The 25,324-nt window shown below is 57.0% G+C and overlaps 2 protein-coding genes across 2 annotated transcripts; one reads left to right on the top strand and one right to left on the bottom strand.

The window, feature by feature from the left end:
• Positions 1–7,011: 7,011 nt before the first annotated feature.
• SFTA2 (surfactant associated 2) lies at positions 7,012–7,678 on the bottom strand. The gene is made up of 3 exons (XM_036356602.1): positions 7,566–7,678; positions 7,270–7,358; positions 7,012–7,157 (listed from the first exon to the last, which is right to left on the bottom strand). Exons 1-3 carry the CDS (start codon positions 7,624–7,626, stop codon positions 7,071–7,073), a joined length of 237 nt encoding a protein of 78 aa, XP_036212495.1. The 5' UTR covers positions 7,627–7,678; the 3' UTR covers positions 7,012–7,070.
• A 12,448-nt stretch (positions 7,679–20,126) lies between these two features.
• MUCL3 (mucin like 3) lies at positions 20,127–25,099 on the top strand. The gene is made up of 3 exons (XM_036356265.1): positions 20,127–20,133; positions 20,469–24,022; positions 24,478–25,099. The coding sequence occupies exons 1-3, from the start codon at positions 20,127–20,129 to the stop codon at positions 24,622–24,624; spliced, it is 3,708 nt and encodes a 1,235-aa protein (XP_036212158.1). The 3' UTR covers positions 24,625–25,099.
• The last annotated feature ends 225 nt before the right edge of the window (positions 25,100–25,324 follow it).

Genomic DNA, 25,324 nt, shown 5'->3' with positions numbered 1-25,324 from the left:
AACTAGATCTAACATCTGCCCGGCCCCACCAGCACCTCCACATGCCCGCCCAGAGCGAGAGGAAGCGGCGGGCAGCTTCCTTGTCTCTTCCCCAGCGGCACCAGGTATTGCTTCAGCACCTGCTCTGTGCTGGGCCCTGTTCTGCACCCTTGGATTCACCAGTGAATGAATGAAACCAAGATCTCTGCCCGGTAGTACTTTGGTTCTAACAGGGAAAGTCAGAAATGGCATAAGTACGTAATATGTAGTGTGTCTGAAGGTCGTGAAAGCTGGGGGAAGGAAGGGGGTAGGGGCCTGGAGAGCAGGTTGTAGTACTAAGATGGGTCAGGTGGGAGTCATTGCAGGAGGCGAGGACGTCTGGGAGTGGGTGTCGGGGAGCTGCGAGCTCGGGGAAGGAGAGTGGGTAGAGCATGTCTGGGGAACTCTGAGTGCCGGGGCTGAGTGCAGTGCGGAGTGCTGGGTGCGGAGGGGAGGAAGGCTCAGGAGGGTTCTGTAGGGTGGTGCTGTTCAAAATGGTAGCCATTTGGCTGTCTGAAGTAATTTACAAAGTTCAGCGTTCAGGTCTTACATCAGGCCTGACAGCCACCTGTGGCTGGTGGCTACCGTGTCGCTCAGCACAGGCTCCAAAGCATTTCCATCAGGAAGTCCTATTGGAAGTGCTGGTCCAGGAGCTTGTTGGCCGTTGTAAGGGCTTTGCTGCCTTGGAAGTTGCCTACTTCCTTTCCGCTTGCATCCTGTTGGACCCCAACCACAGCCATTCCTAGCTGCGAGGGAGGCCGGAGACGGCCAAGCCAGGTGCCCAGCTGAAGTTCACATTGGCTGTCCAAAAGGAGGAGCGTGCTTACCACCCCAGGGCTAATGAACCCCAAAGCATTCTTTGCACTGATGTCGTGAGTTTGGGGAGAGAATTTTTAGAGAAAAGCATCTGGAAGTCATAGCCCCGTAGTCTCAGGTCCTGAGATCTAAGAACCAGGCTCTGAAGCAGTCAGTCTGCTCCAGGCACTTGGGGATCCAGACTGCTAGTTCCCCAGCTTGTTTGGGCCAACACAGAGGTGCCACTGCCCACCGTGCAGGCAGGTCGGGGGCGAGTCATGACATAGGGGTCCTTCGGGCCCTCAGCCACCGCTCCTCTGGGCTAACTCCCAGGACAGGTGCAGCGGGAACGTGGGGGATTGAGTTTGTCTTCACTCTCCCACTTCCTATGCTCCCCTCGCTTCAGGGGCTCCTCACTCCAGAGCAGCCGGCGCTCATTTCCTAGGTGCTGACGGTGTTGGGTGGGTGGACAGGAGGCAGGCGGGCACTGTGAGAGCAGGAAGCAATCCTGTCCACACCCCAAGCGGGCAGGGCTTGGCGGCCTGCTTGCAGTTTGAGACAGCTGGTAAGAAGTCAAGACGGTCTTCTGCGGACCCAAGGATCCCGGGTTCAATTCTGATCAATCCCGGGCACGTACCTTGGTTGCAGGCTCCTTCCCGACCTGGGCCCTGGTTGTGGCACATGCAGAAGGCAACCAATTGATGTGTTTCTCTCACTTAGATATTTCTGTCTTTCCCTTTCTCTTCCACTCTAAAAATTAATGGAAAAATATCCTCGGGTGAGGATTAAAAAAATAGAAGTCAAGACGGTCTCAAGTGGGGAGTCAGGTGAGCCTTCCTCGAGGAAACGAGGGGGACGCCTGCAGCCTGATGGGACCGGCTTTCCACCCTAATAACCACCCCCGCCGCTGGCCCTTCTCTGGCAGGCACGCGGCATGTGCCCAGGTGGCGGGTCCGTGTGGCCCTCAGCAATCCTGCGAGGCAGGTGCTGGCGGAGTCCCATTTGCAGGTGGAGACAGGCAGGCTCCATGCGGGTGAGAAACACCCAGGACTCAAGTGTGGTCTGTGTGGCTGCCCCCCCGCCCCGGGGCCAGTGGCCACCCTGTCGTCAGTGGAATCCCTCGCCTCTCACCTGAGCTGCCTCCCTCCACCCTCCACCCGATGGACCTGGGTGGACCCCTGGGTCAGGGAGCTCATGTCCTGGGGGTGTCTGTCCACATCCCTGTCAGGCTCTGAGCCCCCAGCCTCAAAGCTAAAGCAGAGGGAGATGCTCTGAAGCCCAGGTATCTGGCGTGACCTCGCCACCGCTAATGGGCCACAGGGGTGCAGCCTGAGCGCTAAGCCTCAATGTCCTGTCTGTGAGGTCGGTTAATGAAGTCCATGCGGCTGCAGGCACTGACTCGGGCACGCGCCTGGGACCAGACGGACTCAAAATGGACTCAGTTGCGCCCTCGTCCCTGGTGTTCTGAAGACCTCACCGGAAGTCTGCACCATGGCAAATGCAACTCTCAGCACTTGTCTCAGCCATCTATGGCCATAGTCACGCTGTGTAACAAACCACCCAGAACGCAGCGGCTTCAAACACACATCTCTTCAGCTCAAGAGCGTCGGTGGGTCAGCGATTCAGGCCTCAGTGAGGCTCCCTCCCATGACCTGGGTTTGGCAGGCCTTCGGCTTGGGGCTCGGCTGCCCGTGTCTAGGTCCTCCTCCCAGCAGGCTGGCTGGTCGTGTTCTCGTGGTGACAGTACAGATGCCAGGGCAGAAAGGGCCCCCTGCAAGCACTCTGCTTAGGTCAGAACCTGGGCCAAACTCAGGACTCGGGGCTGGGGAGACTCACGCCATCTCTCAATAGGGGACTTCAATAAGTCACGCCCTCAGGCTGCGAATTCACCGAGAGAGTGAACAGGCAGAGCCCTTCACGCAAACAACTCACCTCAGGACTCCGCAGCCCCTGCCGATCACTTGAGTTCACAACCTGTTTGCCATCACAACTATGAGTGCCTCTGGTCCGGGTCCCGTCTCATCCAGGTGTCCGGGTTTTGCTCTCCAATCTCTCATTACCAGCCTCCAGGCTCCTCATCTTCTCCAGGCAGGAGGCCAGGTAGTCATTCAGGATTTGCCTCGCCTCCTTCTTGATCCAGATGCCCCTGATGCCTGCTAGACCCCAGACCACCCCCACAGCCAAGGCCCTGGACCCCCAGCTTCCCTGGAGTGGGACACGGAGATCCGGGAGCCCGAGTCCCTGGCGCCTGCGTGGATAGATGTTGGCCACGCTGCTGGCCATCGGGGCCGGGCCGGTGGCTGTGTGACTGCCCGGAGCCCAGGCCCGGGAGTTGGGTGCTGGAGAAGCTGCAGTGGGTGCTGAAGCTCATGTTGTTTGCGGAGGAAGGTGAGAGGCCAAGGCTCAGGTTCAGGCAGCTCTACCTTGGAGACTTTCTTTGGTTTTTTTGTTGTTTTTTTAGTGGATTCATTTTTTAAAATTATGGTTGAAGAATCGATTTAGATTTGTGATTTTAAACTGAACGTTTATTGTTTAGAAACAATATTGGAATATTTAGGATACATGTTACTTATAAGTTGAATTGGTTAAATTTACCCACTTGGGTAAATAAGGAGTTAGTTAAGTAATTGGAAGGTTTTTTGAGTCAGAAAAATATTTCAATCCTTATGAAGGAAATCAAGTATGATAAATTTATTAATGCAACAATTTCAAATATGAAAGGGAGTTTTGTGAAGTGATAAAAGCCTCCTAGAATGATTTCTTGAAATTTGGTACATTTATAATCAGAATAATGAGATTTTTAAGCTGAGCTGAAATCATGGTTCTGCATTTGTGATGTTGATCAATGCAATATTAATTTTTTCAATGAAAATAGTCTTCGAATGAAACTTACTTTGAAATCTCTCTGGTGATGCTAATTATAATGTTAAAAGCATTTTCTTCATCTTTATCCTACAGCTCCCCTTTCTCCCGAGGTGGTTGCTCTGTTACTTTTTTCTTTACGTTATTGGTGAGTCCGGGTGCCTGGCAGTCCTTGCTTGACCAGTGAAGGACAAGGCAGGCTGCTCTCGTGGCTGGAATGAGTTTCCCTTTGCATTTGTGTGTATGTTTGCCTCACAGGTCTGTCCCCAAAGGCACGGGGCCCCCTCTGCATCCCATGGAAGTGGCAGGGCCTGTTGACAGATTAACATGTTTCCCTTTCATCTCTGCGCTCTCTCTCTCTCTCTCTCTCTCTCTCTCTCTCTCTCTCTCTCTCCCTACAAGAGCAAGAAGACAAGGAGAAAGGAAGCATTTGGATCATCTTCCAGGCGCAGAGAGAGACTTGGGCCACGCTGGCTCAAGTAAGCTCTCCCACGGAGGCAGGCATTGCTGTCCCCACTTTGATCACTAGGACTCACCCCTAGCATATTCAATAGTTGTCTTAAGAGTGGACATTAGGTTCTGTTGGGCTGTGACAAGGATAGAAGCTTAAAGAAGGAAATACTCAAGATCAGAAACTGCCAGGTGCCTCGTGGCCTCGGGATAATATGTACTTGGGTTCCTTCCTTGGGAGGAATGGAACGTGCTAGAATTGTTTAACCGATGTGGGGTGGGGAGGAGGGCCCTGAGAGAGGGAGGGCAGTCAGGAGACACAGCGCTCGCTTTGAGAACAGCTGATAAGATGGTCATTGACATGTGTTTGATCCTCAGATGAGGTAGCTGAAACTTTAGGTGTCAGAAAAAAAGGATGGAAAAGAATTGGGCCTGGCAGTCATCATCTGCCTGCACTTCGCATGCCTCATTTTCTAAAGCTTCCATAACAGCCATAGGCGAGGAAACTGGGTCACCGTGGAGGTCAAGAAGCATCCAAAAATCTACACGGTCCATAACATGGAAGGCAGGATTCGAACCCTGGACTTAGTGACTCCAAACCTGCCACAGGGCCTCTCAAACTCCCACTGAATCATTAGCAAAATTCCCAACATCTCCCATCTCTATTCTGAACTATTTTGCTTGATCTAACTGAAATCCATACGCTTCTCTCAATTGAGTTCATGGAGTGGGTGAGTGGATGGGTGTATGAGAAGCCCCCATGGTGAGGGCGATGTAGGGGCCTAGGTTCATACACCACCATGGCTGTCTTAAAGGGGGGATTGTGTCCCCCTTCCTGCCGCCCTGCCGGCTGGGTAGGAGGCAGCCTGTGAGCAGAAGGTGATCCGGGGCTGTGGGTGTTAGGCCTTTCACCCAACTTCCAGTGATCCGGAAATCCAGCCATCTGGGTGAGGAACTAAGGAACCCGGCCAGTGTGGCTCAGTGGTCAGGTGAACAAGGGGCGGTGTCTCAAAAACAAGGGGGAGGGCCCAGGTGACCAGCCTGAACTGGTCAGGTGAACCAGGGCCTGGGAACACCTGTAAGTGGTCAGGTGAGGGAGGGGGGTGGGGGGGGGTGGTGCCCCGTGACCAGCTGGAAGTGGTTATGTCATCAAGGGGGCGGAGCCAGGTGGATAGCCGGAAGTGGTGACATGACATGGGACTGAGGGGGTGGGCTGGGCCCAGGGGAACACCCGGAAGTGGTCAGGAGAGGGAATGGGGGGGGTGTGGCCCGGTGACCAGCTGGAAGTGGTTATGTCATCAAGGGGGCGGGCCAGGTGGACAGCCGGAAGTGGTCAGGTGAGAGAGGGGGGGCGTGACCACCTGGAAGTAGTTACGTCTTCAGGGGGGCGGGGCCAGGTGGACAGCCGGAAGTGGTGACATGACCCGGTACCGAGTGGTTGTGCCGGACCCAGGTGAATACCCGGAAGTGGTCAGGTGAGCGATGGCGGTTGGGGCCCGGTGACCAGCTGGAAGTGGTCACATCATTACGGGGGGGGGGGGGCAGGTGGACAGTCGGAAGTGGTCAGGTGTGCGAGGGGGGTGGGGCCCGGTGACCAGCTGGAAGTGGTTACGTCATCAAGGGGGCGGGATCAGGAAGACTTCCAGAAGTGGTGACATGGCCCGAGACCGAAGGGGTGGGCTGAGCCCAGGTGAACACCCAGAGTGGTCAGTTGAACGAGGGGGGGTGGGGCCTGGTGACCAGCGAGAAGTGTTACTTCATCAAGGGGGCGGGGCCAGATGGACAGCCGGAAATGGTCAGGTGAGCGATGGGGGGGCCCGGTGACCAGGTGGAAGTTGTTACATCATCAAGGGGGCGAGGCCATGTGGAAAACCGGAAGTGGTGACATAACCAGGCACTGAGGGGGTGGGATGGACCCAGGTGAACACCCTGAAGAGGCCAGGTGAGCGAGGGGTGGTGGGGCCCCGTGACCAGCTGGAAGTGGTTACGTCATCAGGGGCGTGGCCAGGTGGACAGCCGGAAGTGGTGACATAACCAGGCACTGAGGGTGTGGGCTGGGCCCAGGTGAACACCCGGAATGGGTCAGGTGATCAAGGGCTTGGCGCCAGGTCAGCAGCTGAGAGTGGTCCAGTGGGTAGGCTGGTGGGGCCGCGTGAATGCGGAGGAGGGTCACAAAGGACGCCAACGCCCCACCTCCCTGTGGTCCAGACTCTGGGTGGCAGCAAGAAGGTCCCTGTCCGCGATCCCCGGGAACGAGGCAGAAAGCTGGCTCTCAGGGCCCGGCCACCAGTCAGTGACTCTGAGGGGCCAGGACAGTGCTCCCAGAATGGAGAGGGTTTTCAGGGGCTTAACACAGCTCTGTCCCGATTGCAAAGCCCACAGGCAGGGCTGTCTGGGTCGCAGGCCACTCCCGTGTGAGATGACCCCATGGTGGGTATGATGGGGAGTCCCGAGGCAGATGGACCCCCATGGCTGTCTTAAAGGAGGGCTGGGGGTCCCCGCTTGCCACCCTCCCCACGGGGTAGAAGGCAGCCTGTGAGCTGATGGTGATCCAGGTCTGGGTGTTAGGCCTTTCACCCAACTTCCCGCTCTGGGAAGTCCACCCCTCTGGGAGAGGAGCTAAGGAACCCGGCCAGTGTGGACAGGGCACTGAGGGAGAGGGTGTCCTTCCCGGACCCTCTGCCTCCCTCTACTCGGAACCCACAGCCACCCCACAGCCGCCTTCTACTCGGAACCCACAGCCGCCCCACAGCCGCCTTCTACTCGGAACCCACAGCCGCCCCACAGCCGCCGCCTTCTACTCGGAACCCACAGCCGCACTCAGCCGCCTTCTACTCGGAACCCACAGCCGCACTCAGCCAGGGATTCAGCATATTTACTGCCATGCAGCAGGGGGCCTGCTGAAGCTGGGCCACCCCTGCCCCCCAGGGCAGCTCCCACTGCTCTCAGCCTGCGCAGGTGACGTGGTGTGGGGATCCTGCCTGACGGGGGGTCACGCGGGTCCCTGGCGGGAGGTGGAGCAGGAGGCAGAGCTGCGGAGAGAAGGGTTAATGGCTCTCACACAGGAGCCAGCAGAGAGCCCCAAACCCACTCAGAACACACTGGAGTTCCCACAGCCCCACCCTCTCCCTCCCGAAGAGCTACCTTCTGGAGCAGTTCCAGGAAGCTGGAGCCATAGGATGAATTTGCCACAAAGGAATCCTTCAGCTTCAGCCGCAGGGTCATCCCCGGCCCTGGGGACCCAGGAGTACAGCTTAGGACCCAGCCACCAGGGCCGAGGTGCGGGCACCCCTGCTCCCTCTCCCTCCGCACCAGGCCCTCCAGCCCCTCCGGCAGCGGTTTGCCCTGAACTCGGGCTCAGGACCCGGTGCCTCTGTCTCTCCAGCTCCCCTTCTCGACCTCCTGCCACAAGGCCCCCGTGTCCAGCCCTGTGGCCTCACCTGCTCCTTGTGAGCTGCCCAGGAGGGTCAGGAGGAGGAAGAGGGGCAGTCTGGCCCCCATGGTGGCCACGGCACTCCTCAGATGGATAGCAGAGGCGCCTGAGCCCGCTGGCCTCTCCTTGCTGGCCTGCCTCCTACAGCCAATCCTCAGCACAGGTGCTGGGGGGGGGGGGGGGGGGGGGGGGAGACCAGAGGGGGAAGGTGGGTGACTGGATTTTCCAGTTCTCCCAACATGGTTTTGAGGACCCAGGAGAGAGCCATTCGCTGGGCTGCTGGGGAAGAGTGGCTGGTCCCTCCTCACCCTCCTTCATGGATGCCGGTCCTGCAGGTTGTCTGGGCCTCACCCAGGCCTGGGCTCTCATCACTCGTTAGGGATTAATTATTAACTACAATTAATTTCCGTCATTCATGCCACGAAGGGCTCAGGAATGTGGGCCCCAAAGGGAGGGGTGGATTCTTCCCAAACCAGGTGTCCCACTCTGCCAGGTGCAGCGACTTTCTAGGTGAGAAGTCGCTCCCTCGTTGAGTGATTTCAGTGGCTCCAAACATCCCAGATACTCAGGTGGAGGCCTGGGTTCATCAAACCCCTCCCCCTGCGGTTCAGGCAAAAGGGCCCCCTCATCCTCCCAGCACAGGCGCTCAGCATGGCAGACCCAGCGCAGATGTGTAGAGGGAGGTTCGGAGCCCATCCAATTCACCATCTTTCTTTTAAAACCAGGAAAAAGAACAACAACCAGGAAATCAGGCCCAGAGGGGGTGAATAACTTACTCAGGTCACACAGCAAGACAGCAGCAGAGGGCTTCGAACTCATCCCTCATTATGACGGACAGGATTGACACACCAGTCACGAAGCCTCTTCGTCTTCCTGTTTGCCTCTGTATGTAACCTCTCCCTGCGCCCCCCCCCCCCGCCCCCGAAAACCAGAGGGCCCAGCACAGGAGACTGGAGCAGAGACGGAGGGGACGCTGCCACACATCGCGGGACCCCAGACGTGCGGAGGGGACCCCAGATGTGCGCTAGAAGAAGACATGCAGGAAGGGCAGCAGGTGCAGCGGCCGCGGCCGGCGCCTGGAGAGACGCTTGGGGCGGCCGAGCTTCCTCAGAGGAGCGGGAGCCCCTGTGTCCGAGGCGGACGCTGTGCCGGGCACGACACGTTCCCTGTAACGTTCTTCAGGGCCCTTTAAACTGGGGCTAGAGCACCTCCTCTGAGGAGTGAAGATACATCTGTGACTTGCCCGAGCGCACAGCTGGGAGGCCATGGGTTCCGGGCAGTCAGCCCAGAGCTGGGCCCTGAACCTCCACAGTGCACTCGCCCTCAGCATGGTGGCGTCCTCCCTGCTGCTCCTCTCCACCAGAGGAACGGGCGCTCTGGGCTGCAGCGTCGGATGCGGGAGGACTCAGGTGTCCACCCGCCCTGCCCTGGGTCTCCTGAGGGTCAGATGCGATCCCCAGGCCAGGACGTCCTTCACCCCCACCCAGCTCCCAATTCCTGCTTCGCCCAGAGATCCGTGTATCCTCACCCCAATAGTTGTACTTCCAGCGGCAAATGGAGGCCCTGGGGCAGGACACCGGCCCCTCCCTTCCAGGAGGGTCTGGGTGGGAGGCTGACTCAGGCTGGGGGCTAGGTCCCCGGTCTGGGAAGAGCCCGAGGGCCAGGTAGGGGAGTCCTCAGGCTCTTACTCACACTCCCCCTCGCCCAGTGCTTCCTGGGATCAGGCTGGGACGGGCTAATCCTCTGGGGACAGCTTGGTGACCTCTCCCTGGGGACGGAGATCCTGGTGTTGATGGAGGTCCTGGCACACCTGGCTCTCCAGAAGCACGAATAGGTCCCAGAACCTTTAAAAGCCAGGGCCGTGGGCCTGCAAAGGCACCTGTCTGGCACCATGGACACCATGCGGGTGCTGCTCCTGGGCCTGCAGGCCTTCGCCACACTTGGTGAGCAGGCTGGAAAGTGGTGCTGGGTGTTGGGGTGAAGACCCAGGGACGTGGTCTCCTCTTCTCACAGATGCTGTTCTTTCCAATAGCTCAGCTGAACCCATGGAAGACAACATCTGGAGGCATCCACGCTGTCTCTGACAGTCTCTCTCTCTCCGGGGACATCCCAGGGGGCCTCCCCACTGTCCCTGGGGGCCTCCCCTCTGCCTCTGGGGGTCTCCCCTCTGCGGGTCTCCCCTCTATCTCTGGGGGCCTCCCCTCTATCTCTGGGGGCCTCCCCTCTGCCTCTGGGGGTCTCCCTACTCTCCCAGAGGGTCTCCCCTCTGCCTCTGGGGGTCTCCCCTCTGCCTCTGGGGGTCTCCCCTCTGTCCCTGGGGGTCTGCCCACTGTCTCTGGGGGTCTCCCCTCTGTGTCTGGGGGTCTCCCCTCTGCCTCTGGGAGTCTCCCCTCTATCTCTGGGGGCCTCCCCTCTGTCCCTGGGGGTCTCCCCTCTATCTCTGGGGGTCTCCCCTCTATCTCTGGAGGTCTCCCTTCTATCTCTGGGGGTCTCCCCACTGTCCCTGGGGGTCTCCCCTCTGTCCCTGGGGGTCTCCCCTCTATCTCTGGGGGTCTCCCCACTGTCCCTGGGGGTCTCCCCTCTTTCTCTGGGGGTCTCCCCTCTGTCCCTGGGGGTCTCCCCTCTATCTCTGGGGGTCTCCCCACTGTCCCTGGGGGTCTCCCCTCTATCTCTGGAGGTCTCCCCTCTATCTCTGGGGGTCTCCCCTCTGTCCCTGGGGGTCTCCCCTCTCTCTCTGGTGGTCTCCCCTCTATCTCTGGGGGTCTCCCCTCTGTCCCTGGGGGTCTCCCCTCTGTCCCTGGAGGTCTCCCCACTGTCCCTGGGGGTCTCCCCTCTGTCCCTGGGGGTCTCCCCACTGTCCCTGGGGGTCTCCCCTCTGTCCCTGGGGGTCTCCCCACTGTCCCTGGGGGTCTCCCCTCTGTCCCTGGGGGTCTCCCCTCTGTCCCTGGGGGTCTCCCCACTGTCCCTGGGGGTCTCCCCTCTATCTCTGGGGGTCTCCCCTCTATCTCTGGAGGTCTCCCCTCTATCTCTGGGGGTCTCCCCACTGTCCCTGGGGGTCTCCCCTCTATCTCTGGGGGTCTCCCCACTGTCCCTGGGGGTCTCCCCTCTATCTCTGGAGGTCTCCCCTCTATCTCTGGGGGTCTCCCCACTCTCCCTGGGGGTCTCCCCTCTATCTCTGGAGGTCTCCCCTCTATCTCTGGGGGTCTCCCCACTGTCCCTGGGGGTCTCCCCTCTGTCCCTGGAGGTCTCCCCACTGTCCCTGGGGGTCTCCCCTCTGTCCCTGGGGGTCTCCCCACTGTCTCTGGGGGTCTCCCCTCTGTCCCTGGGGGTCTCCCCTCTGTCCCTGGGGGTCTCCCCACTGTCCCTGGGGGTCTCCCCTCTGTCCCTGGGGGTCTCCCTTCTGTCCCTGGGGGTCTCCCCACTGTCCCTGGGGGTCTCCCCTCTATCTCTGGGGGTCTCCCCACTGTCCCTGGGGGTCTCCCCTCTATCTCTGGGGGTCTCCCCACTGTCCCTGGGGGTCTCCCCTCTATCTCTGAGGGTCTCCCCACTGTCCCTGGGGGTCTCCCCACTGTCCCTGGGGGGGTGTCTGCGACTGTCTCCACTGTCTCCGTGTCTCCATCATCTGAGAATCTCCCCAGTCGCCCTCCGACTTCAGCCCCGACCGTGTCCGGGAGCACTTCAGGCCCCGGCTCAGCGTCGCCAGGTGACAGTTCTGCTGCTCAATCCGTCTTGGCCTGGAGCTCTGGGTGGGCTTCCATGTGCGGCCGTATAGACGGCAGTTCCCAGAATCTCATGAAGTGGAGCCTTTTTTGCTTTTCAGTTTCTTAACCTTTTCCTTGTGGTTGGTGCCTTTTGTAGCCGCCTAACATCCTCTTGCCTACTTCAAGGTCATGAAAATATTCTCGACCATGTTCTTCCAGAAGCTTTATTATTAGTTTTCAAATTTAAGCCTATGAGCCATCTCGGATTAATTCCTGGATACGGAGGGGGTCAAGTTCAAGTTTTCCCCTCACTGGTAGCCTGTTGCCCCAAAACCATTGATTTCCCGGACCCTCGGCCGCCCCACCGCTGTGCTGTGTGGGTGCCTCTATCGAAGGTCAGGTGACTGACTGTCCACCTATTTCTACCAGAGCTTGGATCAAGGCCCTCCCCCCACCCCCCACCCAGGTTCTGTTCCCAAGAGGATAGGAGGGAACTCCACTGAGAAATGTGCTCTTAGGGTCGCAGTGGGAGGCGGGGCGTGCGGCCCACCTGCCTCGGTCACTGACCCGCTCTGCTCCTCAGGCCCCGTGCTTCCAGACTGGGCCATCGTGCTGATCACCATCACCGTGGTGGCAGCGATCGTCAGCGCACTGTACGGTATCAAGAAGGTGAGTGACACTGTGGTCCGAATGCAGCGGGACTGGACCTGGTGCCCAGGACCCTGACAGGAGCAAGGGCTTTGGAGAGAAGGGTGACGGCAGCCACATGCAGGGAGGAGTAAGGAGGGAGGATTGAGGAGGGAGGAGGGAGGAGCAAGGAGGAGGGCAGAGCAAGGAGAAAAGAAAGCCCGGCTGGTGGCTGGGAGGAAACACTGGCCAGGCAGGCAGGGGCTGGGGACCACTGACAGAAGGCGGGGGAGTGGTAGAGGCTGACCAGCTCACAAAGGCGCTGAACTCAGCTCTTGGCCGTGAAGAATCAGCTGTGTGAACCACAGTTTGAATCCTGCTCTGACATTATAGCTGGGTGACCTGGTGCAAGTTACTTAACCTCTCTGTGCTCCAGGTTCACATTACTGCTGGGTAATACTTAAGGGCTACAACAAAGGGCTGTGCAGGATGACATGGCTCACGCACAGAAAGCGCTAGGTGCTGGGCACAAGTGGCTCCATGGGAGCCTGCTTCTTAGCATTCCTATTGTTGCTGGAAGGGCAGCCCTGAGGGCCAGGGCTGTGGAGGGAGGCAGCAGTCACGCTCCTGGGCCCTCGGCTAACCCACCCTATCGCCTCACCTCGCAGGCCTGCCAGTTCCGGAAAGAGATGAGTGTGGGGTGTGGCTGTGGCTCTGTGACCCCGTACGGCGGCCACCACGAGGTCGCCGGCCAGCGCTTCTCGGTCAAGTGAAGGGAGGGGCTGGGAGAGCAAGCAGCCCTCCCCTGGCCTCCCGTCTTCCTCTCCGAGACAGACTCATAGAGAAAACACACCAAAGCCAGTGAACAAACAGATAAGACAGAAACAGCCTCCTGGGGGCAGACCACAGGCTGGCGGTTTCCAGAGGGGAGGTCCCGGGAAGGGGGTCTCTCGGGTGGAGGATGGAAACGACTTCTGGTGGGGCGTGATGCAGCATTAACGGAAGTGGAATTGTGATGCTGTACAACTGAAACTAATATAATGTCATAAACCTATGTATTCTCAATAAAAAAGACATTTGGGGGATAATTGAGAAAATGTTTTTAAACAGTACCTCGCTTCCATGCACGCCAAGTGGGCCTGTTCCTGTGGGCGGGCTCCCAGGTCCCCAACCCACCGCCCGCCTCCGTCGCAGGGCTCTCCCCAGGAGGGAAGGACCAGCACGAGACAGTCTCGCTGAGTCATTGCGCACCTTTCTCCCCAGCCCACCCTCTCCCCCAACTACCAGAGCTGCTGCAGCTGAGGGCACCTCACTTGGGTCCCCAAGACACACGAGGGGGTTCCCTTCATATCTCCTTCCATATGGAGCCCCTGGGCCTGGCTCCTGGCTGTCCCAAGCCCCCGATTCTCTTCTCTGGGCAGTGAGGATCCCGCCTGTGGTGACCCCTGGATGAGTGGGGTGGGTGCTGGACCCGTTTCTGCTGAGGGAAGGGGCGTCCCTCCAGCGGTCCCAGCCTCTGTACCTTTGCCCGAGTACGTGGCTTTGCCGCCTGGCAGGTACCAGCCACGTCCGGCCTCTGCCGCTGACCAGCTGAGTGGCCTTTGGCAGGTCGGAGGGTGTTTCACCTGTAAAATGGGCTGGTGCTGCTGACCTCAGAGCTCAGCGCCTAACTCAGTGCACGGAGCGCTCAGGCCGGCAGGGCTGTCTTGGGCCAGCGCCTCAGCCTAGCTCAGACACAGCCCCTCCATCCTGGCTCCTCTGCCCCAGTGCCTGGGTCCTCGGGGAGATTGTGGTTAAAAAGGGGGGATGTTTATTTACACAACGAGACCCCCCTGGCACTGCTGACGCGGGGACTGGAGAGTTCTTTGGTGTGGAGATGGGGGCGCATTATGGGACGTTTAGCAGCATCTGACTGCCCACTCGCGGCCGGCAGCAGCCCCCGCAGGCATGACGAGGCTGCCTAATGTCCCTGGGGTGGGGTGGGGGGGCCAAGCTGCCGTCCTGGGCCCCTGGGGAGGGCTGCTGCAGGGCAGCGGAGCCCAGGGCCCTGTGTCTGCCCCAGGGCCCCCTCCTGCTGCGGGCATGGCCGGTTCTGAGGAGCCAGTCTTGGCCGGATGCCATGGAGCCTCATTAATCTCCCACTAATCACATTAATGAGCAATTGGCCTGCTCTCCTCTTCCCACCCATTCCAGCCCTGCCCAGGGCTTAGGGACTAGTCACGCCACGTAATGGGAGGAATTCACATGGTCGATCCTCAGGCCCCGTGAGCCGTGCTGCCAGGCCCTGCCTCTTGCCCTCTCGGGCCTGGTCCTCTCAGCTCCGTGTGCCTGTGCTCCTTCCCAACAAGGGCAGTGCCCAGCCCCGGCTTCTGCTCCGTTCCGCCCACTGAACACTTACTGATTGCTGTGAGCCAGGCACCGTGCCTGGCACTGGGCAAGCTGGTGCTGCTTCCATGAGAGGAGACCCACAGGGAGCACAGGGAGCACAGGGAGCGGGGGCTGAGATCCCGGACGCCGCTGCGCCTCTCTTCCAGCCCCACCCCAGCCCCGGGCCCTGCCACTTGGGGGCCAGTGGATGAGTTTGGCCAGTCTCTGAGCTAACGCTTGCTTCAGGCACAGGACCAGGAGGGAGAGAAGGGGGACACTGGGGGGCCCTTGCCTGAGGGTCTGCGTTTCTGTGGGGTGGATGAGGTGGGAGAGGGGCCTCTGGGTGGCCTGGCCCTGTCCTGGTCCCAGTCTGTGTCTGCTCTTCCCTGTCGCTGCCCCGCTGTCTCCACATGCTGTCCTCTCAGGGCACCTGCAGGCACCTTGCCTCACACTGGCCTGTGTGGGGCGCCCCGCCTTTGCTCTTTTCCCTGACTGCTCGGGCAACTCCACCCAGGCCGAGAGTGGTCTATGTGAGCAAGGGGCGTGGGGAGCTGGGCTGGCGCCCGCCGGGGACAGAAGGCAAAGGTGGCAAAGAACCAGAATTTGAATCTCCCTGCCCCGTCCCAGCCAGAACCCAGTCCTGGACCCTGTCACCTGCTCCCCCTCCCCAGATCCCTGCAGGGGGTGAGGCCAGCCATCTCCCTCCCAGTTCCTTTTCCTTCCCCAGATCCAGGCCTGGGGCAGGGGCCCAGGCTCCTGGCTCCCTCACCAGTAGCTGCGGTCTCCTTATCAGGCAGCCCTGTGGGGTGGGGCGGCTCTGTTTGTTTAAGGTTTAGGCCTGAGGGGCCCCTGCCCCCATGACGTCAAACCTGGCCCTGTATAAGGTGAGGGGATCCCAGCCCTCGGCCTCAAGCAGCCCACCCTCTGCGACATGGCCCGCCCGGCCCACGGTGTCCGCTTTGGCTTCGGCCTCGGCAGCTGCCTCCTCTTCCTCCTCGCTGCTCAGGAGGCAGGTAAGACGCCCTCAGAGGCACAGGCGCCGCCATCGCACAGGGCAGAGGTGGAGACGGGTTGCTTGTGTTTTGGGGCCGAATGAGCAATCAGAGAAACCAGCAGCCGGTGAACGTGCAGTGGGAGGGCTGGGCCACGGCCCGTCGTCCAGGCTGCGCGCCTTGGCGGCCGAGGGCGCACTGGCCATGAACCCACCGGCCCCCTGCTCCCCGCAGCCACCGGAGGGCTTCTGCCAGTCTGTGGGCTGCGGGCACCTGGCCTGCCCCGCGCTGTGCAAGGAGCTCACGGGCGCCCGGGAGCTTCCTCTCCCGTCATCCCCCCCAAACCCGGAGGTGGGTGATGGCAGCACGTTGCGCAGTGAGGCTGCACTGCCCGCCGCCTGGGCACAGGCTGCACTTGTCCCGAGAGTCCCGTTCTGTGCTGACCTGGTTCCGTCCCGACCCGGGCGCGTGTGCTCAGCCCCACATCCATGGGGGAGCAGCTGCCTGGCCGTGCGTCATGGAGCCCTCACGGCATCGGCAGGGGCTGGGTTTTGTCCCCACTTTAGCGCTGGGAAGCACCCAGGGCTCCCATCAGGACAGGAGCCTGGACGAGCTTAGCAGACCCTGTGAGACAGAGTGGCCACCCCCATTTCACTCAGGTGGGAAACAGCTCTGTGACTGAACCCAGGGAGGGGATGCCAGACACGGGGCGGCTGGACGGGGCGGTCCCTGGGGCCTCCACAGGCCGATCTGCCATAATAACTGAGACTCCCCTTAGCAGAGGGGTGGTCCCGCTGCTGTTCCCCAGGGCGGGGAAACTGAGTCTGGCTGCCCGGCTGCTGGGGCAGGATCTGGGCAGAGCAGGCAGCAACTACTTCTTCCCAGTGTGACCCAGGTGATATGAGGCTGGGGCCGGGAGGCCAGGGCGGGAGCGGGGACGGGGTCCTCTGCCAGGTCTCGGCAGTGCCTTCGCCTGTGTCCTGGCTTGATGGCTTCCTCCTGCTCCGAGGGTCAGGGACAGAGCCACTGTCAGCCCCAATCTCCATGTCCCTGTCCCTTTCCCGTGGGGCTGCCACCTGCTCTGCTCCCCCTCCTGCTGTGCCTGGAGGGGCAGAAGGGGACGAATCGGGAATCAACTCCAGCCCGGTCACTTCTGAGGGACATTTACTCTGGGGCACAGGACAGGCACAGGGCAGACTCGCTATCCGAATTCCAAAGTGGGGCACCCGGTGGGTGGTGGGCCTGGCGATGGCTGGCGGTGGGCAAGGCAAGGGCGGCTGGACCTGCAGACAGAGCGAGGGTGGTGAGCAGCGGGGGCTCGAGGCCCCGCCGGGTGAAATGCATGTGAGCAATGAGGTCCAGCAGAGGGGGGAGGGGGGTGGCTGGAGCCATTTATCCACGGGACCAGTCACTGCCCACACAGGTAGCTGGACCCCAGGGCCCCAGAGCCTGCGGGGTGCAGCCACAGACCTTCCATGAGAGCGGAGAGGCGCCACCTCTGAGGGGAGACTAGCGGGGCTGGCGTCCTGGGAGACTCCAACAGGACACTATCTGATTTCATTTCTACGACAAAAACAATATGTGCTGCCTAGCAACCAAGAAATAGAAAAGGTTAGAAAGAACATCTCTCCTAATACTTTCTAGTCACAGGAAATGCACCGGGCAACCATTCGGGTGTACTTCCCTTCAGCGCCGTGTTAGTGTGTCTATGTTTTAGGTCACGTAGTGGGGCCATGTAGACACCTGAACACGCACTCCCCCGCATGACTGCAAACGGAGGGCAGGACAGCAAGAAGCAGCGGAAACGCTGCCTGGGTGTGCGCTATCGGGCGCCGCCCACCTTCCTGTCAAACTCGTGAACAGCCCTGGCTGGTTTGGCTCAGTGGATAGAGCGTCGGTCTGCAGACTGAAGGGTCCCAAGTTCGATTCCAGCCAAGGGCACATGCCTGGGTTGTGAGCTCGATTCCCAGTGTGGGATGTGCAGGAGGCAGCCGATCAATGATTCTCTCTCATCACTGATGTTTCTAGCTCTCTCTTTCTCTCCCTTCCTCTCTGATCAATAAAAATGTTAAAAAGAAAAGCCACATAACGGAGCAGCCCTCTCCGGCCTCTGTGCTGCCAGCGAACCGAGCACCACACCCTGCGCGCTTCCCAGGGAAGCAGTTGCCCAGTGGTGGGGGAAGAGAGGTCAGCCTGTCCGGGGTTCAGTCTGATTTGCCCCGTGGTGGGCCCAGGGCAAAGGAGCCCCGGGGCTTCCACCGCTGTAAATGGAGCCGCCGTTTGAGGGCCCGAGTGTCGGCCGCTGGCTCCACTGCTGTGGGACACGGACCGCGTCCATGATGTGGTTGTCCGAGGCCAGTCCCGCACTGCGGCGCCGCGGCTCCGTGGCCCCGGCGGCCTCCGCCACTCCGCTCCGGCTCAGGGCCGCACAGCACAGCCGCTGGGCCCACAGCTGTTTGTTTTTCCCTCGCTGTGCAAAGGAAAGGGTTCTGACAAGGCTTCTGGAGAGCCCATCAGTCGCAGAATATCCTCTCGTTCATCCATCCAACAAGTATTTATGAAGGGACTCTGAGGATCAGCATTGCTCTAGGCTGGGGACGCCGGTGAACAAACAAACAAAACGCCCGCCACTGTGGGAATTACACGGCGCGGCGTCTGTCAGGAAGTGGTGAACGCCTCTTGATCAAACCCGGGCGGCCCCGCACCGGCTCAGGCGCACAGAGCGGTGCCAGAGAGACCCAGGGTGCAGGGCTGAGAGCTCGGCCCGCGCCAGGCGGGAAACAGTGTGAGACTGTTTCAAAGACTGAAATTCAGATTCAACAAACTGTAAAGAGCTGCTGCACTGCACACGCCCTCGTCCTCACACGGAGCTGCAGCTGCGGCAGCGGCATCTGGTGCAGGCAGCTGGGGACTCGGCGCTTCAGAGCATCCGGCAACCTGAGCAAGGACACCAAGCGGGCCGGGGCGGGACCCAGCCTGGGCTCCGGCGTGGGGGGTGGCGGTGGGGCTGCCGCGCTGTGCCGCGCCCACTTGTTCACCCACTGCTCGGGCATTTATCCACCTCATCTCCTTTGGAAGCACCTGGGGTGTAGGGAGCAGCCTGACTTTGCCAATTACTTAATCTCTTTGAAGCTCCTTCCTTCGCTGCCAGACCACAAGGTCACGCGCCTGCCTCACAGGGTTGTGGTGAAGATGAAATAAGCAAATAGAACAGCATCCTTCAGGTTCCCGCTGAGGGCTGCACTCGTCCTGCGTCCCGGGACTAGGCTGACCTACAGGTGCGAGCGTGGCCTGGGCACCAGGAGCCCAGAATGGATTCCATTCTGGCTCAGCCTCTTACTTGCTGAGGGTTCTTGGAGGGATTACTTAACCTCCTTGTTTACTCATATATAAAAGGGGAGAGTAACAAAGGGTTGTTGTGAAAAGTAAATGAGTTAGTACATGTACTCATGTGTAGGGCCTGCCTGTTTCACAGTCGATGGTCAAGTAAAGGTTGGTGCCCGGCCAGGTGGCTCAGTTTCTTGCACGTCATCCCGGACACCAAAAGGTTGTGGGTCTGATTCCTAGGTGGGTTTGTTCTCAAGTTGGGGTGCGTATGGGAGGCAGCAGATCAATCTCTCTCTCTCTCTCTCTCTCTCTCTCTCTCTCTCTCTCTCTCTCTCTCTCTCCTTTTCACTCCCTCTCAAATCAATGAAAATATATCCTTGGGTGAGGATTTAAAAAAAGAAAGATTGTCCGTTGCTGTTGTCGGGGATCGTGTGAAAGTCACCATTTCTCCACGACATTCAAGTTTCTTGGCTGTGAATAGGGAAGTAGACAGCTCCTAAGGTGCCTTGAGGGGAGCTGGGAAATCGGAGGAGAATCCAGACAGAGAATGTCTGTGAGGCAAGCGCGGAGGCCTGGCCCCGAGAAGGTGTCCAGCGAATGAGGGCCATGGCAGCCGAGGGAGTGGGAGAAGGGCCGGCACAGTGAGGGGATGGCCTGACTGTCCAGCCCTCTCGCGCCCCAGCCTCCAGTCCCTTCAGGGACTTGGGCTTCTCTACCTCCCCCTTCTCCTCCCACCCACATTTCTTTCAAGGACTGAGTTCCCTAGCCCCCAACTGTCCTTGTCAGCGGGGAGCTGGGTGGACTGTGGCTTCCCCTGACTGGGAATGGGTCCAGGTTCTGGTTGCCGCCTTGAGCTAACAGAGCTGGAAATCTTGGTTATGTAACAACACTATCTCTCATTCCTTGGCGATCTCCTGGCTCTCACTCAGAGACATCTCCTCTGTCCCCATGGTTGCTTTTCATGGAATTAAGGCCCATATCTGTTCATTGATAGGGTGTTTTCCCTCACACCCTGTCCTTAAACATAGTCAGCTTCTCCCAGAATCCAGCCGCCTCTCTCACTCCTCTCAGGACCCTGAGCAGATATCTTTTCCTTAAAGAGTGCTACCTTCATCTTCCCAGAGGCTTCCACTGTGAGCTTCTAAGAGGAGCCTCCAGTGAAGGAACTAGAGGTTGAGCCATCTCTTCTACTTCCCTTCACCCAGACCAAACTCTGTCATCAAGATGAAAGTTCCTTCCATTCCTTTTTTAATCCTTCTCTCACTCATCACCTGTGCTTACTTACTAATACTTGTGGGAATTTCTGCCAGAGTCTGACCTCAGCCTCTCATGCTGTTACATTTGGGATGGACGTGGAATGTTATGGAAAAACTAAGATTCTGATATTTATTTCCTTTCTTCTCAGCTCTGTCATGGAAAGGGAACTCCATTCCATAAGTACCATATAAACCCCCAAGGAGCATGTGTGCAGCAAAATGCCCATCAGTATCTGTTCTCAGATTTATGGTTTGATAGGCAGGGCATGGGAGAGGTGGATAGGCACACACAACTAGCATGGCAGGTGAGTAATTCACACAAAGTGTTAGCACTGAGGTGAAGCTAGATCTTATCTGCTTGAAAGGATCAGGAAAAATGCTATAAAGCTAGAAAGATCTAAACTTCAGAATTGGGGAGTAGAGGTGGAGAAGTGGGGAGGTAACGTCCTTGCTGAAGGCACAACCTGAAAACAGGTTCAGAGACTGGAGGTGAGGATGGGGATTAGATATCATAGTTTTCTGAGGTGACTGGATGGGGAGATATATCTGGGGTAATAAATGGACCCCTAGAGACGGAGGTGGGCAGCGAAACAGGGAAGAACGTGGAGGAAGTTTCTTACTTGACTCTCTCCCTTTACAGGTGCTACCACACTTCAAGAACTTCAGAACACTGGTGAATCCCCAACATCTGACCATTTATCCCCTCCTGCTCCAAACCTTGTTTACAGTATTCCCTCTCACCACACTGCTCTTCATTTAAGACATAGTAGTCCAGACCACCCTAAATCTACAGAAACCCATCAGCCCAAACACCATTGCAATGCCACACACAATTTCAGGCCAATTCACAAACCAATAGATAACTCCAAAAACTCTACAAAGCATCACGAACCTCCTCCCACTTCTGAACAAAACCCTAGCAATCAAGGAAAAGACCCAATTGTCCGGAATGGACGCTCTGCTAAATCCGATATCACTCATAAAAAATTGTCCAATGCAAACTATCCAACCCCAAAACCCAAGAGCAAAACAACATGTTCTACCTCCAAAACCAGCACAGCAACAGGAACAAGAAATCACCCCCAAACTACACCTTTGGAAAATACCATCAGTACCTTAGACAGTAAAAGTACCATAACTCTTACCTACCATTCAGTCAATTCAGAGATCGACAAAAAACCCACATCTTCCTCAGAAAAAAGCACAACATATAAGGCATCATTTAAGGCAACAGGTACCACAGAAGGAAAAGAAAGTGTTGAGGATCATACAGTAGCTAATTACACAACTATAGTTGCCTCAGATAAGACTCTGATAAAGACTACAGAACAAGCAAAAGACACAATTTCAACCCATGTGAAGACTACAAGAGCCCTACAGATGCCTACAGACCACAGACAACACAGCACATCAGCCCATGTTCAACACAGCACATCAGCTCATGAGACTATCACAAGAGCCCTAGCAATGCCTACAGACCATGATCAACACAGCACATCGGCCCATGTTCAACAGAGCACCTTGGCCTATGATCAACACAGAACAGCAGCTCATGAGAAGATCACAAGAGCCTCAGCAATGCCTACAGACCATGATCAACACAGTCCATCAGCTCATGAGAAGATCACAAGAGCCCCAGAAATGCCTAAAGACCATGATCAACACAGCACATCAGCCCATGTTCAACAGAGCACATCAGCTCATGAGAAGATCACAAGAGCCTCAGCAATGCCTACAGACCATGATCAACACAGCACATCAGCTCATGAGAAGATCACAAGAGCCTCAGCAATGCCTACAGACCATGATCAACACAGCCCATCAGCTCATGAGAAGATCACAAGAGCCCCAGCAATGCCTACAGACCATGATCAACATAGCACATCAGCCCATGTTCAACAGAGCACATCAGCTCATGAGAAGATCACAAGAGCCTCAGCAATGCCTACAGACCATGATCAACACAGCACATCAGCCCATGTTCAACAGAGCACCTTTGCCTATGATCAACACAGCACATCAGCTCATGAGAAGATCACAAGAGCCTCAGTAATGCCTACCGACCATGATCAACACAGCACATCAGCCCATGTTCAACAGAGCACATCAGCTCATGAGACGATCACAAGAGCCCCAGAAATGCCTACAAACCACAAGCAACACAGCACATCAGCCCATGTTCAACAGAGCACTTTAGTCTATGATCAACACAGCACATCAGCTCATGAGAAGATCACAAGAGCCCCAGCAATGCCTACAGACCATGATCAACATAGCACATCAGCCCATGTTCAACAGAGCACATCAGCTCATGAGAAGATCACAAGAGCCTCAGCAATGCCTACAGACCATGATCAACACAGCACATCAGCCCATGTTCAACAGAGCACCTTGGCCTATGATCAACACAGCACATCAGCTCATGAGAAGATCACAAGAGCCTCAGTAATGCCTACCGACCATGATCAACACAGCACATCAGCCCATGTTCAACAGAGCACATCAGCTCATGAGAAGATCACAAGAGCCCCAGAAATGCCTACAAACCACAGGCAACACAGCACATCAGCCCATGTTCAACAGAGCACTTTAGTCTATGATCAACACAGCACATCAGCTCATGAGAAGATCACAAGAGCCCCAGAAATGTCTACAGACCACAGGCAACACAGCACATCAGCCCATGTTCAGCACAGCACATCAGCTCATGAGAAGATCACAAGAGCCCCAGCAATGCCTACAGACCATGATCAACACAGCACATCAGCCCATGTTCAACAGAGCACATCAGCTCATGAGATGATCACAAGAGCCCCAGCAATGCCTACAGATCATGATCAACACAGCACATCAGCCCATGTTCAACAGAGCACATCAGCTCATGAGAAGATCACAAGAGCCTCAGGAATGCTTACAGACCATGATCAACACAGCACATCAGCCCATGTTCAACAGAGCACCTTGGCCTATGATCAACACAGCACATCAGCTCATGAGAAGATCACAAGAGCCTCAGTAATGCCTACCGACCATGATCAACACAGCACATCAGCCCATGTTCAACAGAGCACATCAGCTCATGAGACGATCACAAGAGCCCCAGAAATGCCTACAAACCACAGGCAACACAGCACATCAGCCCATGTTCAACAGAGCACCTTGGCCTATGATCAACACAGCACATCAGCTCATGAGAAGATCACAAGAGCCCCAGAAATGCCTACAGACCATGATCAACACAGCACATCAGCCCATGTTCAACAGAGCACCTTGGCCTATGATCAACACAGCACATCAGTTCATGAGAAGATCACAAGAGCCCCAGCAATGCCTACAAACCACGAGCAACACAGCACATCAGCCTATGTTCAACACAGCACATCAGCTCATGAGACGATCACAAGAGCCGCAGCAATGCCTACAGACCATGATCAACACAGCATATCGGCCCATGTTCAACACAGCACATCAGCTCATAAGATCACAAGAGCTCCAGAAATGCCTACAGACCATGATCAACACAGCACATCACATCAAGTTCAACACAGCACATCGGCCCATGAGAAGATCACAAGAGCCTCAGTAATGCCTACAGACCATGATCAACACAGCACATCAGCCCGTGTTCAACACAGCACATCAGCCCATGATCAACACAGCATATCGACCCTTGTTCAACAGAGCACATTGGCCCATGGGAAGATCACAAAAGCCCCAGCAATGCCTACAGACCATGGGCAACACAGTACAGCAGCCACAGAGCCAACCACAGGAGCCTCAGGACAGGCTGTAGTACACACAAAGAAGACCACATCTGCCAAAGGGAGGGCCACACCAATCCCAGCAGAGCGTACAGAAAACCCAGGAAGAACCACAGCTTCCATAGAGACTACATGGCCTCCAGTCAAGGTCACAGGAGACAAATCTATCAGTTCTTCCACTTCTGGTCCAAATAAAACTGGTCAGGTGCCCACTGGCTCGTCTACCCTGCCCACTTCCAGCATGAAACTGAGTTCTATCATGTCAGAAGCCCCAGTCGACCAGAGCCAAGCCTACCAGAACAAAGACGGTGCCCAGGGAGGTCTTCATGCAGGAGAGACGGGGGACAGTACTTCATTCCCCGCATGGGCCATAGTTATTGTGGTCCTGGTGGCTGTGATTCTCCTCTTGGTGTTCCTTGGCCTGATCTTCCTGGTAAGGAACAGGGATGCTCCAGTGGGATGGACCCATGGGCGAGGGAACTGAGGAGAGGTTATGGATCAGAACTAGAGGGGGCAACGAGTCTAGCAGAAGAATCATGGTGGGGGAGGGTGGCAATAGAGGGGCAGTGGTGGTGAAAATTATGAGGAAAGAAAATAGATGCATGGGACATAAAATATAGAAATGGGGGGAAGGCTGTGGATAAGCAAAAAGGGTGTACAGGAGGCAAAATTTGATAGAACAAGGGAAATAGGACAGAAGAAGGAATTAGAGAAGAGATGTGGGACTCTATTGGATCAGAGGCTGCAATAAGGATCAAGTTTGGATGGAATCTTGGAAAAGAAACAAGCAGAAGGTCAGGATCAGGGAATAGAAAAGGGCTGAGCAGGGTGTTGAGGAAGCAAATGGCATGGCAGATGATACTCACTCCTCTCTCCCCCCAATCCCAGGTCTCCTACATGACTCGAACACGGGGTGCACTGGTCCACAACCATGAGGACAATGACCCAGAGGAGGATGGGGGCCCCAATTCTTACCCTGTCTACCTGATGGAGCAGCAGACGCTTGGTGTGGGCCAGATCCCTTCCCCGCGATGATCTTCTAGAAAGCGCCCACCCCCAGTTCTTCCATGCCCTACCCCTTCCTGGAGGAGGAATTGGACTCACAGTTCCTATTTCCTGGACACCAGAAGGGCAAAGTCCTGACAGTTAACAGCATCAACCCTTCATCTGCTGTGTTCTTATTGAGAATGGTCAAGGGAGTGGGTGATGAGCAAGAAGGATGTGAGTTTGGGAGACAGAAAAGAAAGAACCAGTAATAGCAGCAAGTGTTCTCTGTGGAAGATGATGGTCTGAGAATGAAAGTGTTTGATGGACGCTTGGGGTGGGAGCCAATACAGGGCATTGGGTGCTAGGAGGGGCAGGGCAGGTGAGGAAGTTTGGGAGCCTCCGAGGGCAATGCCCAGATCTGTCTTGTCAGATGAGAGGGGAGCCTGAGACAGAGCCCTGGGTTTCAGGACCCATCTATATCATTTCCACTTACTGCCACTTAGAGTGTGTGAACAGGCTTGTCTTTGTTTCCAGGGTCTTACCCTTTTCTTTTCTTTTTTAAATGTAGAAATAAAAAAGGATCTAAGAGGAAAGGATGGTTTATTTTCTTCTCCACTCTCTCCATTCCCAGCAGAAATAAAAATTACAAAAAGATCATAAACATCTCTCACTGAGATGGTTCTTCCCTCTTCCTCCCAATCCCCTTAGTTTTTCTAAGTGTCTGTGTGGGCACCTGCAGGCCTGGCTT

The sequence above is a fragment of the Myotis myotis genome, unplaced genomic scaffold (genome assembly GCF_014108235.1).
Source record: "Myotis myotis isolate mMyoMyo1 unplaced genomic scaffold, mMyoMyo1.p scaffold_m19_p_26, whole genome shotgun sequence".
Taxonomy (NCBI): Eukaryota; Metazoa; Chordata; class Mammalia; order Chiroptera; family Vespertilionidae; genus Myotis; species Myotis myotis.
The sequence above is the reverse complement of the archived record's forward strand: the minus strand, read 5'-3'. Positions and strand labels throughout refer to the sequence as shown.

What these genes read in the sequence shown, in the direction of transcription:
- SFTA2 (XM_036356602.1), bottom strand. Translation starts at nt 7,626, where the DNA reads ATGGGGGCCAGACTGCCCCTCTTCCTCCTCCTGACCCTCCTGGGCAGC. An exon ending in GGGCAGCTCACAAGGAGCAG is followed by an intron (nt 7,359 to 7,565) that starts GTGAGGCCACAG and finishes CTGGGTCCCCAG; the next exon opens with GGCCGGGGATGACCCTGCGG. An exon ending in TCCTGGAACTGCTCCAGAAG is followed by an intron (nt 7,158 to 7,269) that starts GTAGCTCTTCGG and finishes TTCTCTCCGCAG; the next exon opens with CTCTGCCTCCTGCTCCACCT.
- MUCL3 (XM_036356265.1), top strand. An exon ending in TCCTTGGCCTGATCTTCCTG is followed by an intron (nt 24,023 to 24,477) that starts GTAAGGAACAGG and finishes CCCCAATCCCAG; the next exon opens with GTCTCCTACATGACTCGAAC.